We start from the raw sequence: 17,372 nt of genomic DNA, 5'->3' as shown, positions 1-17,372 counted from the left end.
GCCTTACAGTTTGCCAAAGATCAAAAATGTAACTTAAATCTGAGCTGTTGAATCATCCAATAAAATGTATGTTTAAAAAAAGAAGTGTATTAATACAGTAGGGTTGATTTCTACCTACCTGCGTATTTAATACAAGTCACTCTGGTTAAGGGAATTACCTTAATAATACCTTAAGTGTAAATGTAATATGTGGCCTGGTTATGATTAATTCAAATCAGTGGACATTTTGGCTTTGGTTACTGAAGATTAAAGGATGGGATTGTTTTTGTTCCTTATCCATGGCTTTCCATAACTAAATCAGAGCATTTCCATCACCTAAACATTATTTTGCTGGTTTCATGGTTTTCTGAAAGCGGTGAACAGCTGGGTTTCTACTCCAGTTGGGCTGAAAACCATCAGCTAATGTGACGATTGTGTGAAACAACTTGTAAAGCACATTCAGGTATATTTATGTAAAGTGACCCATTTGTAAAATTCCCTGACCTCCCCAGAGAATTAGTCAAAAATTCCCTGACGTTCCCTATCTGGAATACACTTCCATGATATTCCAGAATTACCATGACCTGTGGGAACCTGGTGTAGTGTAATAAATGTTGTCTTCATACAAACATGCAGTGTAAAACATGGTACAGGAACACAGACTAGTTCTCATTTACCCCACATGCCATAATCCTGACTGACTAGACTCTTCAGCCAATCACACCCGCTTCGATATCACTTAACTTTCTGCTCTATTCATTGTGCCTTCTGTTTCTGAACACTTTCTTTACTGTATGTTATGTTTCATGCCTTACTGTAAAACCAAAGTCCCCATTAGAAAGACCTTCAACACTTGCTGCTCCCATGAAATGTACCGACTGAGAGACTGAAGCTGCCTTGTTGATTTCATCTGTCAAATCCACTTCAGAAATTAAAAAGGGAGGATACAGACTAAAGGATTTTTAAGCTTTGAGGTATTTGGGACCTGGACTGTGCAGAAGAGTCCAAGTCAACATTATGAAGGAGTTTCTAATACTTTGTTGCTCCCCTGCTGTCATCAGGATCGCAGCAACACAGGATTTAAATACGTTTCTGCTTTGTGTCGTGTCGCCAGTGCAGCTGAAATCAGTTTATATGCCAATAAGACGTTCTGATCCAAGAAGCCCATATGTTGATATATAATTTAATCCTTGTGTATTCAGTAAATGCATTGGATTTTTATGACAAAACTGGTTTCTGTCACTGGTCTGGTCTTCTTCCATCTCTTCTGTCTGGATGGAGCGAGGCACCAACGCTGCCAGGGTCAGAGGTTCAATTCCCACTGGAGTCACCAATGCTAAAAGTGTAATGTGTAAAAGTGTAGGTGTGATTATAGGACAGCAAATGGCATATTGCTGTTGGGCAAAAACCACACATCTGCAAAATTAACATCTTCGAGAGTGAAAAACGCTTCCATTCTTGAAATCTTATAATGGAGTTTTACAGAAACTCACCCAACACATTAATGTAAACTTTCAATTCAAGTTGCAATTGCAGTTTTGTGCTTTTTTTCCCTCCAACAGCAGCAATACGTTGCATCTTGTAATAAATATTAGGAGTCTTACAACACAATAAAAACACAGAACAATCTCATCTTTCTTTAGAAAATAATTTAATATAAACATTTGAATCGGACATACAAAAACAACAGTGGAAGGACTTTAATTCTCCTCTCCTTGCTAATACTCTTTAATCATTGTATAATAGAATTTTGACAAAAAAAGACAAAAAATTGCACATGAGAACATGTTAGCGAGGTCCTGACTGTCTCGTCCTTGACTACTAGTGAAATGCGTTTAAAGGGCCTTCCCCGTTGGTCGGCTGGCAGAGGACAGTCACAGCGTTCATCAGTCTCTGTGGCAGTCTCACAAATACAAAGGGACAATGGAAAGGCCAAATAGAATACTAGCAGGCAGCCATGCTCCACATGGACTTCAATTTTCAGTTTGTTTGTTTTTGATCAGTTAAACAAAATGGTGAAATCTCAATCTCTTTCCTCGGGAGACATCGGAACAAAGAAAGACATAAAGTACAGTTGTTGCAGCATCACTACAGGGGGAAAACATCCTTTAAAACACACAAGGTATTAAACACCACAGTGAGATGTCAAGGTCCATCCCAACGCCAAGCCCCGGGGTAAAAAAAAAAAGGAAAATAAAATCCAAATGAAAAGTGACAGTACGGGAAAAACAAAATAGGGAACACGTAAATTAAATACAGGGGAAAAAGGCAAGACTGTGTCACTTAGCAGGGTCTATACTTACGTACGTGATGTAAGGTGATATAAGCGGGCCCAGACAGTTTTGGACATTCGAGGGAGTTAATTGGTCTCCATGGTGAGCGTTCCTCGCTTCCTGGCGCCTCCTGGCCTGCGAAGGCGGCGCTGCAGGACGGGGGGAGGCAACTAATGCAGCCAGACCCCCCTTTTTTCTGGTTTACCTAGGCAGTGGCCGTCTGATTAGTCTGGTCTGATTGAATAATCTAGCGCCAATCTGATGTTTTTTTTTGTTTTTATTATTTGTTGGAGAGAGGGTCGACCTGAGGAATGGTAGTGAGCGTCAGTGATCCTCTCCCTGCGTTCTGCCCGGGCCTAAATTTACGGGCTCGCTTAGACTCACTCCCACCTCTTGACACTTGTCAACAAGTTTCCTCAGTTTATCTGTTTTACCTCCCTCAGCAGCTTCAAACAGCAGACGCTGGAAAGGGGGAAAAGAGAGAGAAAGGAGGGGGAGGGGAGGGGAAGGGTAGCAGGTGAACATGCGTGTACACTGGTCTGGTGCAACAACAGAAACAAAAAGTCAAATTTGTTTGGTATGTGTGTTATGTGTTTGCATGTCATGAGTGTTAAGAGAAACTGAGGGGGCAAATTACATCTTTCCAAAGGGCGGCACACAGTGGAAGGTTTTGGAGGGCTTGCTGATAGAGAAGTCGCACCTACAAAAACCAAAACAACAAAACAAAAAAAGGGGGGGGGGAGGGAAAAAAAATAAACAAAACAAAACAAAACAACACCAAACGCCGGAGCAGTGTGTCAGTTTAGCGGAGGACAAGGACAGGAAAAAACAAAGATTGTGGAATGAAGTCAGAGGTTTTAGTCATGTGTCATCCTACAAACACCCAAACTCTAAACCACCGTACATTACACTTTGTTTTGTGAACAGTGACAAAAAAGCCTGTAGGGGAAGAAATCAGATTCGACAAAATGAAATGATCATGATTATGAACAGTTGGGTCAGGTAGGTAACGGGAAGCCAAGAAAGCCACACTGACAGACGAGAAGTCGGGACAGTGCTGAACAGACAGAAGACAAAAAAAATTAAAAAATTAAAATATGGCGTTCCTATCCTCTTCTTATATCCTTCTGGACGGGCGCTTTAGCAAGAACTAAAGTGTAACTCACAAAAATATTCCACAAAAAAAAAACATGGGAACAGCAGCACTCCAAAAAAACAGGAGTACATTATGTATTTCTATTGAAGGCCGAATTGGGTTTCAGTAAAAGCCTTTATCAATCACTAGTGATGTTGATCGCTCTGATGTTACTTCAGTCACCCTGATGCTGCAGCCAGTCGGCCTCTACATCCATGGTTAGCCAACGATTTACCAACTTCACCAAGAATGTCGGCCGATTTTGACAAAAATATCGTCTTCGCAAAGACAAATTTGTCGGTTAAGGGGATTTCAACAAATCTATTCCCCCAAAACGCCAATGAAAAACTGTTGCGCAAACGGTTCAAACTTTAGTCCCGCCCACAAAGGCGCCGATTGGCTCGATTGTTTCTCAGAGCGAGAAGAAGCTCTTGACACCAGACTCTCTGAATCACTCGACAAAACCTGAAGAGTGGGCGGGACGCGATTCAGGAGTCTGGAACCAGGTTGTCATGATAGTGTCGACTCGTCCATTCCTGCATCAATCTGTGCCTATCACTGTGTTGGTGTAAATCATCTCCGCTACACTGACCTTCCACCCCGACGCCCCGCACATCCCCTCAGCCTCTAACTCACCTCAGATTGCTCCTTTAGCTCCCTCTCCACAGCTATTGCTCTGCCGGGAAACACAGCAGAAACAAGCCGTCAGCTTCGCTTCAGCAAAACTCCCAGAGATCTTTAACACAGCGTTAGCTAGCAGGAACACAACCTGACCAACAGCATGTGATGATTTTTTTCCCTTCATTTTGAGGAGAGATGTTTTTAAGCCCTTTGGGTTTTGTACATTTCACCTGCACAATCTGTAAAATTTTTCATCTTGTACCGATTATGTGCAAATTGCTAAAACTTAAGAAAAGACTGACATCTTCATCATAGCAAGGTTTTTTTGTTTTTTTTTAAGTTTCTGTTGGACTTACATTTTCCAGTTTGCCAAACACTTTGGAGCGCTACTGCTCAACATCCTGGCCTGGAATTTCAGATGTTCAATGTTTCCGTCCTGCCACTCTTGGTGCAGCAACCTGTACGGTGACACAGCAACACTGACCGAGTGCACATCACACACCTGCACACCAACAAACTGCACTCAGCACTACCAACTAACTGTTTTATTCACTGGCTACTGTGGGTAGAGGACCGCAAACTTCATTATTCTATCAGAAAAATGAATTTGTCACAATCTAACGAAAGGTAAAAGATCATTATGTGCACAGATCAGGTACAATACCCCTTGCTATTGAAAGTGGACGATACAGTAACACTCCAGAGGAAGGGCGACTATGTTCACTCTGTGGCTTAAATGAGATTGAAAATGAACTTCACTTTGTTTTATTGCCCTTTCTATAATGATTTGAGAAATTTGTTGTGCGATAATTCAATGTGATTTATTTCTGATGGAGGGTGGTCACAATACCCGTTTAGAAACCATGACACTGCTCAATATACAGTATCTCTAAGTTGTGGGAAGGAAGGAAGGAATCCTTATTCATTTTGAATTCTGAATGAGATATTGGACACTACGATACTGAAATTCATTGTTTGTAATGTAAGTTGAGGGTGAATTGTAGATGGGCAACATGCATTCTATGTTTTCAGTATTATACCTTTTGTTTGACGTTTTTTCACAGTGTCTTGTACGCTATAATCAAATCTGATGAAATCGATGTAGAGGACAGTAGCCCCAAAAGATGGTTGTTTACCTGCTGAAAAGTGGCTGCTACAGCCAACAGCCCTGCCTGCCACAGCCTAAATGCGACAAGTATGCAGCTAAGCACATATTCCCATTTGCCTGCAGGTATAACCTCATATAAAATGTGTCAGTATGCTGCTGTCGCTCTGTCTCTGCACCAGTGTCACCCAGAGAAATTCCTGCACTTTAATTTCACTTGGTGGAAAGAGATTCTGTACCTCAGGCTCAGTTCGGTGTTGTTAGGCATGGCGTATCGCAGTCTCTCCAGGACAAGGGCATGCTGGGACTGCGGCAGACAGCTCAGGTAATGACTCACCACCTGAAGAGCCAATGAAGAGCGAGTGAGTGAGTAATGCTCTCCCCTCCCTCAACTACTGCTGTCGAGGCGCCTGAACCTCCAGCTGCTTCAGCGGTTGCACTGAGCAGCTCCCTTGTGTGAATGTGTGGAACTGCATGAATGTGAAGCAGGACGCTGCTGAAAAACAGCATGGTGCTCAAACCTTTCTTGGATAAATAAAAGTTAAAGGCACAAGAAATTTTTAAACACACAGGTCTAACACACACAAACCATTATAATTACACAGTGCAGTAAGTAAGACCAGGCATGCTGTTACCTAATGTGTCACAGCATGGCTTTTAATTCACATTTTTATATTTTTGTCTTTCATTGCATTATCTCTGCTTTTATTTTCTTTTTCTTTCCTAAATAACCTCTGCTGTTTTATGTCTTCAACTGTAGATTAATCTATGTAAATGACTGTTTTCTACAAGTCAATTATCATTATAATAATTGCTATCATTTAGGGTTAGACTGATACATCGGGCCAATATTGGGCTTTTATTAAATATCAGATGTCGGTCAATGCTGATATGACGGAGGTTCCTCCCTGACCACAGCTGCATAAAAACAGTCTGGAAATCCTGCAATGACATTTTGTTGTCTTTGTGCATTCGATTTATTTAATTGTGCAATTATGTTTTCTGTAAGTTTATTTTTTAATTAAAGGTCTAATGTATCCCAGAGTTTCCCTACTACTGAATAGGTACAGTAGAAAGTTTTAGTGTCCTGTGCTCTAAATGCTGACAAATTCTAGAGGAAAAACTAAACAAGCATTTTTTTGGCATTAAAATCATCAAATTTAAAGCCATTAACTCACCTCGCCCATATCAGTTGAAACCTACTATGATTATTTTGACAGACGGGAGCATGAAGCCAAGCAGAGGCGGAGTTTCCTTGCCTTGTTATGGAAGCGGTAGCAGCTCCAGTACTGCGCCGGGCTGAAGGGAAGCTCCAGCCGGGACGGGACGGTGCCCAGACAGCGCTGCACCAGATCTGAAAACAGCCGGGACTGGCTGTGAGCCGGGCCGGCCTGCTGACTGCTGCTGAAGAGCAGATAGCTAGAGAGAAAACAGCGTTGAGCATCAACACCAGGTATTTTTCCCCAAGAAAACAATTCATCGCTAAATCATGAAAGGATTGTAGATAAATACTGAATATGAAAACACACTCAAGCTGTTGAACTTAGTGCATGTGAGACTCACTCCATCCAGAGTTTGTGAAGCACATCCTGCTGCATGGCTGATCCCAGCGCTCTCTCGAAGGCGTCCACCGTCTCCTCTGCAGTGCCATGCAGCCACTGCCAGCGACTGGGGAAGGATGACAATTTGTACAATTACATTTAAAATTTGAGGCATTTAGCCGAGTGACCATGTAGGGGTTCAGTGTCTTCTTAAAGGATATTTCTACAGGACACACTGGCTGCAGAGATCGGACCTGTGACCCTCTGGTTACCGGCTGTTTAACCATCCTGCATCTTAAAGCTGAGTCACGCTTTGAATCAAGAAATCTTTCTAGCTATGATGCATCTGAATAGACTACAATTTACATCTACTTCTGTCGAGTTGCTTGGGGTGTCAACACACACTTAACCTACAATTTCAAGTATATTTTCAAGCAGTAATCCTGAAGCACAATTCCCATCAATTCATTTTAAAAAAACCTTTAAGGACTTAATTTACTTTTCTCAAATCCACAAACTTTCAAGGATTTCCATGGCCCAATGTTTCGGTGCAGAATCCGTGGCCTACAACTCACGCTGCATGGCTGTTGTTTCTCTGCCGCAGAAAAAGACTTCTTTCATCACATTTAAACTGAGCCAGCTCTAACCTGTAGGATCTCATTTTTCACCAACAGACCATTTTTTCCAGTGCTGAAAAGCAAAATGACCTAGCTTAAAAAGTTGTAACCTCATGTTACAAAGTTACAAGTTGCAGTATGATTTTCTGACTGTAAGGATCTTGACGTAAACACATCAGTAGATATTGTGGAGCAACAAACACACACACACAGAGCAGAGCGACACACACCAGTGAACCAGATGGAGGTAAGGCATCTGATGGGTAAGCTGCTCCTCGAGGTCCTTTTTGATGATCGGGCCTCGCAGGATCTCCTCAGTGGGAATGCCGAGGATGTGCCTACCAACAAAACAGAGACAACTCAACAAAGTTCAAGTCTTCCACACACTGGGCCGACAGCAACCATTCTCTCACCATGTTTTAGATGCATTTACCACAGGAAACAAACAAACATGTTCACCAAGTAACAGACTCTCTTCGTTATGTTCCCCACTTCCCATTATTCAGTCTACTTATTTTGCCTTTTTCTGTCCATAGGTCACAGTGGCTGATGGCTTAAAAAATTCCCTTTGTACTTTCAGTATTTTACCAGCAAAATAACACTTTTAAGAATAGACAGGAACCGCCAAAAGATGCCTGGTTATCTGTCAGAGTGGCTGTAGGCTGGCCAAATTTACAACCCTCAGCCAAAATTCACCATTATTTGCCTGATGGCTGCTGTTGATTCCCCACACTGGAGGCGTGCCTTGCTGCAATGTTTATTTCATATTAGGGGTAATAAATTCTGCAGAGAACCTACCGCAGAACGTCCATAGGCTGCTTCTGACTCTGTTCATCCTCACAGAGAGACAGGATGAATCCTCGAAACAACGGGACGACGGCGCTGGACTTGTCCTGTGGACGAGGACGACAGGAAAACTGAGTGTAAAACTTCTATATTTTACAGTTTAAGCTTTATCCAGAGTGAGTGCAACAGGAGAATATGCTTAAATTCATATTACAAGCAACCAGCAGTAAGCAGTATAAGTTTATGTACAAGTAATATGTATCTTGACTGGTTTTAAATCCACCATAATGATGCCCAAGGCAAATTTTCCAACATGAAACTCTCCAGGGCTACTTTAAGAGACCAGGTGGTTATTAAACCACTTACTGCAACAGAGTGAATGAAAATCAGACACAAATCTACCTACAGTGTTAAGAACTCACCTGAGCCATGAGGAACTTGCAGGAGTGGTAGAAGACCTCGGCGTTGTTGGGACACTCTGCCAGAGCGTGAAGCCACATGCTGACCGCCTGGTCGCCGTCACCTTTTCCTATGTGGAGGTCGGCCAGGGCGTCGCGCAGGGTGCAGGACTCCTGGCAAAACTCCAGCAGAGCCTCACACAGCTGGATACCAACGTCGAACCTCGAGGGGCACACGATGAGAACAGCTGTCACTACAGTGTTGTTACAGCAGGGAGGGCTACACAATTAATTTGAAAAAAAAAACTGGAGTATAGACAACTGCAAATCCCAAGAGGCTACAATTTTTGTTTCAGACAGCATCCTAAAAGAGAAAAAACTTAGCCTCTGTCTCCCAAACACACACACACACCTTTTGGAAAATGTTTAAGCACTGCAAAAGAAATGATGTAGCAAAGGCCACGCCCACATGTATCACAAATCATTGCAGCTTATATCCAAAAAACAAGTGAAACATGTCAACCCCCCCCATAAATGATGCAGGCTTCCTTTGGGCCAATCAGTAACAAAATGCATCATCCCTCCAGGTTTCATCAAAATCGGAGCAGTGGTGCAGCAGGTGAAGCTCCTGTCAAAGTTTGAGATTTTGACCTTTAACTATAGCGTCTCCATTCGGCCAATTATTTGTGTATTTTATACATGCCAGAAGACAGTGTCAAAATGCATCATCCCTGCAAGTTTTGCCAAAATCAGACAAGTGGTGTCTGAGATTTTTAACTCCGATATGTCTGAATTCAAAATTTTGACCTGTACTTATAGTGCCTATAGACTTTTACTTTACTATTGGCCCAATAATAAGTCATGCTAGGATTTAACTGGTAAATGGTGAATTCCTTTGTGCAGGCACAACCAATCTACAAAAACCCTCCAAAACCGCAGACAGCAGCAGCAGCCAGCTCACCTTTCCAGGAGTTTGTTGAGGAAGATGAGGTTGGTGTGGAGAGGCATGCAGGCCAGCGTCCTCTCACCCGGCGACAGAGCCTCGTCGCTGCACTGATGGATGGCATCTAACGAGGAAAAACACCATTATCAGGGGTGGAATCAGGATAAGACAAAAAAAGGGAGCGTTTCCCACAAGTAATCACACAAAAATCTAAATTGTAATTTCCATATTGCAAGAGGCTGCAGTTTCTATTTGCAGGAATGAACTCTATTAGAAATGGGAGGTGTCTGTCCCAAAAAACACAACTATGCCTTGTTCCTCATTAATATGCTAATTTATGCAGCAAGGTGCTCCAAAATCGAATCAGATCATCTACTCTATAGGGGGAACCAGTGGCGTATTCAGTTTCTATCATGTAGCGGAAGATAAAAATATCAAGCAGTATGAATTATCAAACCTAGAAATGTGACTGATTCACATACTGACACTCTGCCATATTCTCTCAGGATTTGCAGGCGTCACCCTGCAGCTTTGCTTCCTGCGGCTGTCCGTACCTTCGAACAGAGCGATGAGGATGTCGGGCGGCGTGCTGATGTCCCGCGGCGTGCGCCAGGGCAGCTGGAAGGGCTCCCTGCTGACCAGCCGGGACGGGCTGGAGTCGGCCGGGTTGAACAGGCTGGACGGCAGGCGGTCGAACTCCGTCAGGTGGATGTAGGAGAGCCAGACCAAGGCCCGGTCGCTCGCCGTCAGGTGGTCGGCCATGCTCCTCTCACTGGCCGATTTCAAGGCATTCTGGAATAATCAGAGATATAAATTATTATTTTAGTTGTACTCAATTGAAAGGGGACTCAGCTCTTTACTAGAGTGGTCAATTGAGATCACGGGATCAAACTTAACCACTAGGCAAGTCTGCCGTCCACCAATTAGTATTCAACTGCTGTGTGCATTTTAAACCTCCCCACTTCTGTAACTGCTTCTAAATGATTGCTTTTACTCTCAACTGTTTCTTTTTGATTTATTGTTTTTTTTTTTACATATTATTACTGTCGTCGTTTGTTCTGTTTTACCTGTAAAATGGCGAGGGCGCTCTCCATCCTGCCTGTGAACAGGTTGAGGTCGACTCTGTAGAGCAGAGCCTCCATCAGCTGGAAGGAGAGTTTTTCTGTGATGTCAGAAGACGCCACAGTGAGCAGATACTGCAGCAGGCGGTCACACACGTAGTCCTTCCCCTCGAAGGAGATCTCCAAGTTCAAATACTGGGGACAAATGATCGATGTATATGAGAAATCAAAATTGAGACATTAACTATATACAATGAAGAATGATTTTTGGCTTTATGGCTTTATTACAGTGTGTCACCCTGTAACCTATGGATACGTATTGTGCACAACAATACTCCAAGTGCTTAATGAAACTCTCCCTAACAGGGAAAGTTTAGTACTTACAAGAGTACAACTAGGGTTAGACAGATTTATCAGGGTTTTTTTATATACTGGTATACTTTCAATATACTTTTGATATTTTATTAAATATTGGATATCGACCACTCAATGTTGTCAACACTCAACAGTCTGTAAAACTTGCAAGCAATGGCATTTTTAATTGTTTGCCACATTTTATTTTATTTCATTGTTCAATAATGTTTTTGTAAATTAATTCTTCATAGAAAGGTCTAATGTTTCCCAGAGATCCCCTACCATTGAGTAGGTGTGGTGGGTCACTCTGCCTTAAAGATCTGCTAACAGAACTTCATTAGTCTGGGTTTTAATGGAGAGTTTTAGTGTCCCATGATGGTCTAAATGCTGTTTCAGAGGCTTTTTCACCCTGACAAGAAGCAAATTCTGAGGCGAACACTGAATCCTTGTAATTTTGGCATGAAAAAGCTTCAGTCTAAAAAGGCCTTTAAAATCTCCCATCGTTCAAACCCTATTAAGAACACAATAAGAGTATAAAGTGTATAAACAATGTACCACAACAGCTAATAAAACAGTTGTAGGTACCCAGCTTAGTAAGTAGTAAATAGGCTCCATTATGCATCTGGGAGATTTCCATGGTGTACCAACACTGCAGCGTTGTCAATGTCTAGTGGCATTAATACAACTTAATACTCTGGAATAAAGCCTTTGGAAAGTGTTAACGGATCTTCATCGCGTGTAAAGGACTTACGGTCCACCACACTTGGTAGTCGGGTGCGTGCTCCACAGCCATCTCACACATCTCCTGGACTTCCTCCCTCCTGCCTCGTCTGGAGAACAGAGACAGGTAGTGGCTCCAGATCTCTGGGTTGTCGCAGTTGTCCTCCAGAGCGCGAGACAACGTGTTTAAGGCGGCGTCCAGGCACTCCGACGCAGAGCTACAGAGGAGGAACAACATCAGATTGTTCAAAAATCTGTGATGTTATTATTGGTTGGAATTATTATGTACGCCTTCCAGTGTAACCACTAAAAATACAGCGCTTTCCTGGAAGTAAAAGTAAAGGGATTTAGATATCAAAACATGAGCAAATAAAAATGATTTTTTTTTTAAATAGGTGTATGTTACGGTGAAAAGGCCATTTTTCATTTCATTGTGATTTTTTACAATTTTTGCAACCTGCGCTAGAACCATAACTGGGACCAAAACAGTGACAGATGTGGAGCCTAAAATAGAAATACGTGTTTCCCCCCATGATTGATGCAATCCCCCTCCAACAAACAAATGAACAGATGAAGACTGATCCATAGTCTGCCTCGATTTCCTCATGGGGGACATGCATACTCCCAAGAACCCCTGCAACATAAAAATCACAGCAAACGCCACATCGCAAGTCAGTGGGAATCAGTGAACATCAGCCCAGATGTTTGGCCACTTACACTTCATTCTGATTGAGGTATCTGAAGGCCAGCTTGATCCAAAGCTGGGCGTCCCGGGGCGTCTCCAGGACGCTGCTCTCCAGGTTTGATATGTCGTCCGTCTCACTCACAAAATAGCGCTTGTCCTCTGACGTGACGCACACATCCAGGGCAGACAGGCTGGTCTTGCAGCAGTCGTCTGTTAGGAGATAAACACGCAGTCATGAGCGATTTATCTCCAGTCTGTCATGAGCGAAGCACCCAGCTGTTCTGAGCCGCTGGGCTGAAGCAAGCGCTGTGATTAGAGATCAGAAGTCATTTGGATTTGATAGGACTCCGCGCACAAAGTGATGCCAAAACTGTCAGACTATACAAAAATGATTATTTTCATTGCAAAGAGGAAAAGAGAACAAACGCTTCAGCATTTAAGTCATCGTCCATGTCAAATAGCATCGGGTACTCCTGCCAAGGTAGAAACTATTTAAAGGGGAAGTTCCCAAAGACAACGAAAATGGCTTGAATGCTGAAATATCGGTATTCTCTTCTTCTTCTTGGTATCCTGTTGAGTGCAGAGACCCTTCCAATTTGAGTCTGAAGCACAGTGAAGATGAATTAACTTTAGGACAATATAATGGACAAACTTTTTCACTCGCTCCTTCTACAGCATTCCTGCACATCTTTTGCTCATCATATTCCACGACATATTCCTTTACATACAAAAGTGCAATTTCCTTGACCAGTTCTTGTCCGCATCCAGTTTGAAACGTCACATTGTTCGAATAGACTTCAATGTCCCAAGAGTTGTCACAATTGGGACTTACATAACCAGGAAAATGTCTTATTTGTTATTATTCCTTATAAACTAGATCTACTAGCAGCCAAGCTTAATATTAAAACACTTGACTAATTGAAAAAAAACAAGCTAATGAACAAATCTTCATGACATTTCCAAAACGTTTTGAATCTGTAGCATTTTTCCATAACATGTTCAAATCCCAGGACGTTTTCTTTTTCCGTGACCACAGGAACCTGCCGGTAAAAGTCTTCCTCACCATATTTCCCCGTTGCCAGACCGCCGCCTATCGCCTCGTCCTCGCTGTCCTCCGCAGGCTTGGGGCTCGTCTGCCCCGCCGGCTTGGGCCTCCACCTCCTCATGTCCTTACATGTGGTGTAGGGAGGGACTGGAAGAGGAGAGGAGATTACAAGAGTTTAGTTCCACAATGTGAATCCACTGTGAAAAAAAGTGACACCTAATCTTACAAAATAATGTACAGCACCAAATTAAAACTAATTGGGGTAGTTTTTAAAGAGTAGCTCAAGTCTCGGTTGACAAAATCACAACATTTTTATAGCCTGGATGATCTGTATTTTAGCAATATTGAGTGCTGAGTTTTAGGTTAGGTCATTTCTTGTCCAAAATTCATAATATGCGTCAATGACAAATATGCATTTTTTGTGTCCAAATCCATTATTTTCCAAGCAATATCGAATAAACATGTAATATATCCAATTATTCTACAAAATCTGCTTCATGGGACACTTCATTTTATTGAAATGCAATTAATTTCTGGAGTTTCGGTGTTCCGAAGTCCAAAAATGTCAGGTGGTGCAACTGTCTGAACATCCATGAAGAGAACAAACCTGCATAATTTGCGCAGAATTTTATGTTCAATTGCTGATAAATAAGGAAAACTTTCACATAAGTATTTTATTACTTAAAGAACTTGTCAAGTCAAGTGGCGCAACCAACTTCAAAATTTTATGTAGTGTGATTTTGCGATGGCATGTACGCAGTGAGGACATTTCACAGACCCCAAAGGACCCTTGTGATGCTGTAACAATATTTTAGTCACTCTCCCCTCCAAATACATACAGTGTTATGGAAACTAACTCTTCAAATGCATCGATGGAAAGGTGTGGAGAATATCAGCGTTAAAAGAAAAGCTGAAATCAATATAAGGATATGGATCACCAACCATGCCGCTTGCTTTCGTTCACTTTGCTCACGAGGAGAACGGCCTTTTGGTCGATTCCCATGCGGTCCTTGTTTGCGCCAAACAGCTTCTTGATATACTTTTCTACAAAAGAGACGGAAAAATGCATTATGGTTTGGTCCCAAAATGAGATATCCACCATTTGAGAACATATGTGTTACAAAGTGACTGTACAAAAAAAAAAACATATTCTGGTTAATTGTTTAAAGTACAGTGGGTAATTTAAGTCCTTGCTTTATAAAATAATAAGGTTTGAGTTTTTTGGAAAGCATCTCTTCATATAAGAATATGTATGTGATTTGATTGATTGATATTAATGTTTTAAGGCCAACCTGTAGAAACACTGATTTCCTCGTCAGAGCTGCTCTCTGAACAGCCAATCAGGGACAGGTTGTAGGACAGAATATCCTGGAACAGCTGGTTTCCAGTCAAAGTGCAGTTTCTCATGTGCTGCCTGAAGCGCAGGGGAAGAGGAACCGCACATTAAACAATGCAGAAGAGGAAGAGGACTGTCGGGGGAATCTGAACAAGGTTTTCTCCACTCACCACTGGCAGTCATCGTCGTTGCAGGTTCCCGTCAGGTCAAACCGACAGAAACACTTTTTCGGTTCTATAGTGTTGCTGTAAGTTACAGAGCTCAGTGATAACTTCTCCTTGGTCCTGTAATACGGGCTAAATCTGAGGGGGGAAAAAAAGATATAAAACTTTTTAAACAAAAGACTTTAAATAAATCTATATAAAGTGAAAGTACAACCTGGAAATGTGGAGTGTACCTGTAAGATTTGAAGACCAGGAGAGGGCTACGATATGGTCCGAAGGGAACGGGCTTCAGCTCGGCGCTACCTGCTTGGCTTGTGATTGAATCCACATCCACCGCAATCACCTGTAGAGCGAGAAAACAAACATAAAAACACATGGAGGAAAAATGTTTTAGATGTAAGACTGTTCAAACACAATCCAAAGAATGAATGAGGCATTAGACTTGAGTTCATTTTTGTAACTTGTGCTTGTATGTCTAACCTACATTGTTTCTCTGTGCCCACAGGTGACCTCGTAGGTAAAGTTGAGCCACTAAACCCCTTCTGGCACAGCCCCTTTCCCTCCCCTCCCTTATTAAGACAGGTATATTTAATATCTACTATGTAATAGTATTCACCTCTTCCGACTTTTGTAATGTATCTTGGTGAAATGTATTATGTATTTTGTATAGTACCGTCTTTCTTCAATATATATTTTCTACTTTTTTCTATTATTTTTGATATATTACTTTGCACTCTATCTTATGGAAATGTATGCATTCTGGATCTATATCCTCTGTAGTATTAGAGATGAAATAGCCAGACTATGTATTTTGTACTCTTAACATTAATTGTATCTCATTATCTTATGGAAATGTAATATTTATATCTATTTTTGTACGGTAGAATTATATTTGCTATTGCCTATTATTGTTAACTTTTTGAAGTGCATTGGGGAATGTGAACCTGTTGGATTCTCCGCTAATCAGCGCCTGATTATTTAAAGACACACCTGATGGCAATCAAGCACAGAGCGAATCTGATGAAGCAACATGCGAAACGCGTAGTTCGCTCCTTTTTGTTTTTAATGTAATTTGTTAATAAAATAGTGTCAATCCTAATATCCTGGTGTGCGCTGGAATATAGATTTTTTGGTTTACTGTGGTTTACCCTGCACCAGCTGGCACCCACAAGAGAAGCATTGCTGTGCACGGGGTATCTTCAGTTTTTTGGACAATCCAAAGAATGTCAGGGTATGAAGCACACTCTAATTAAAATCAAATTTCACTTGCATCCAAAGTAACTCAACTTGTTTCAAGAATACAAAATAATAAATGAAGTGATATTGTTCATCATTCATAATCATTTTTTCAAACTCTTCAAGTGAGTTAAACTGCATTGAAAATAAGTCAATGTTTTTCACCCTTTGGCAGATTTTTTTCCACCCCCAAGTTTCTGGTATTACCTTTCCAGCTGTGGGGCTCTCCACATCCTCTCCCACTTTATGCAGCTCTGTCAGCAGCAGCTCTCCCAGCCGCGCCTGCTGCTGGTATCTCTGCTTCAGGGCGTCCAGGTCCAGCCCCGCGAACATCTCCGAAGGCCCCGCGGAGCCAGGCGAGGCCTTGGCCGGCTTGGCGCCGCCGCTGTCTTTAACTGGGGTCGAGCCCAGCTGCTCCAGTTTGGGTTTGGTGAAGGAGCCGGACTGACGGAGGGAGTGGCGGCGGGTCCCTGTGGCTGCAGCGGCGGCGGCGGCAGCGGCGGCGGGTGCGGGCGCGGCCTCGGCTTCATGATCCTCAGCCTCGGCGACGTCTTCGCTGTCTAAGGTCAGCTTGTCCTGGGTGAGGTCGTGCAGGGAGGGCTGGGGCAAGGGGAAGGGGCCGGAGGGGGGCGGCAGCTGGCTCTGAAGGTGGGGCGGGGTGGAGGCTCGCACAGGCGGCTCCGCGGGGGGTTCCAACACGCTGCCCCGGTTCCGCAGGGCCTGGGCCTCCTTCAGCTTCTGGATCTTCAGAGCGTACTCCGACTCCAGCTGCTGCAGCCTCTGCTTCTGGGCGATGAGCTCCGCAAAGTGACGCTCCGAGCCGCGGGGAGCGCCGTCCACACGCTGCAGCTTACTGGGCTGAGGGATCAGAAGGAGAAAAAAACAAATGTAGACTTAAGTTTCATTTTACTGAACCAATCTTTTACACATTTGTCCATTCTGAAAATTAAGCTGTGCCACTTTCATCCATCACGGTCATTCACCTAAGTATCCCAATGATGCCATGTCATAGCAAAAGAAAGATTCACGTTATTAGGTTGGGAAAATGTTGCCAAGTGAACCAAGTCACTACAAAACCGAATTTGCACAATTTTCTCACAGAGCAAGTTGTTGGAAAGGTATGGAAATGCGTGTACAGACTCAACAGCAAACAAAATTACAATTCAAGACTATATTAGCTTGCCAACTTTTAAAGACCCCATGAAACAGCATCATTACTTCCTTGATTTGATGTATTTCCTGTTGAAACAGGATGTTGGGGCGGGACATAACGCAGGGAGGGATCATTCAAAAGTCTAAACCAATGGAATATCAGTTAGGGAGAGAAAGGCAGTTTGATTGGATGGGAGGAGCTGAGAGGCGGGACTATTAAA

General features: G+C 42.7%; 1 protein-coding gene across 3 annotated transcripts in view; it reads right to left on the bottom strand.

Moving 5' to 3' along the window:
• Positions 1-1,613: 1,613 nt before the first annotated feature.
• zfc3h1 (zinc finger C3H1-type containing) overlaps positions 1,614-17,372 on the bottom strand; it is a 32,849-nt gene continuing 17,090 nt past the window's right edge. For 2 of the 3 annotated variants that reach the window (XM_071904707.2, XM_071904708.2), the window contains exons 15-35: positions 16,207-16,857; positions 14,997-15,106; positions 14,770-14,901; positions 14,556-14,677; positions 14,206-14,307; positions 13,282-13,410; positions 12,251-12,428; positions 11,565-11,751; positions 10,466-10,654; positions 9,953-10,190; positions 9,417-9,522; positions 8,480-8,678; positions 8,070-8,164; positions 7,502-7,609; positions 6,677-6,781; positions 6,373-6,532; positions 5,353-5,453; positions 4,365-4,466; positions 4,024-4,063; positions 2,890-2,952; positions 1,614-2,714 (exon numbers count right to left, since the gene is read on the bottom strand). In XM_071904707.2, coding sequence (XP_071760808.2) covers positions 2,577-2,714; positions 2,890-2,952; positions 4,024-4,063; positions 4,365-4,466; positions 5,353-5,453; positions 6,373-6,532; positions 6,677-6,781; positions 7,502-7,609; positions 8,070-8,164; positions 8,480-8,678; positions 9,417-9,522; positions 9,953-10,190; positions 10,466-10,654; positions 11,565-11,751; positions 12,251-12,428; positions 13,282-13,410; positions 14,206-14,307; positions 14,556-14,677; positions 14,770-14,901; positions 14,997-15,106; positions 16,207-16,857 — 3,255 coding nt within the window. In that variant the 3' untranslated portion in view covers positions 1,614-2,576. The remainder of the gene's footprint in view (positions 2,715-2,889; positions 2,953-4,023; positions 4,064-4,364; positions 4,467-5,352; positions 5,454-6,372; positions 6,533-6,676; positions 6,782-7,501; positions 7,610-8,069; positions 8,165-8,479; positions 8,679-9,416; positions 9,523-9,952; positions 10,191-10,465; positions 10,655-11,564; positions 11,752-12,250; positions 12,429-13,281; positions 13,411-14,205; positions 14,308-14,555; positions 14,678-14,769; positions 14,902-14,996; positions 15,107-16,206; positions 16,858-17,372) is intronic. The other variant, XM_071904709.2, reaches the window with a different exon arrangement.

Source organism: Centroberyx gerrardi, chromosome 4 (genome assembly GCF_048128805.1).
Source record: "Centroberyx gerrardi isolate f3 chromosome 4, fCenGer3.hap1.cur.20231027, whole genome shotgun sequence".
In the NCBI taxonomy this organism is placed as follows: Eukaryota; Metazoa; Chordata; class Actinopteri; order Beryciformes; family Berycidae; genus Centroberyx; species Centroberyx gerrardi.
Note: the sequence above shows the minus strand (reverse complement) of the source record. Positions and strands in the feature narration are given on the sequence as shown.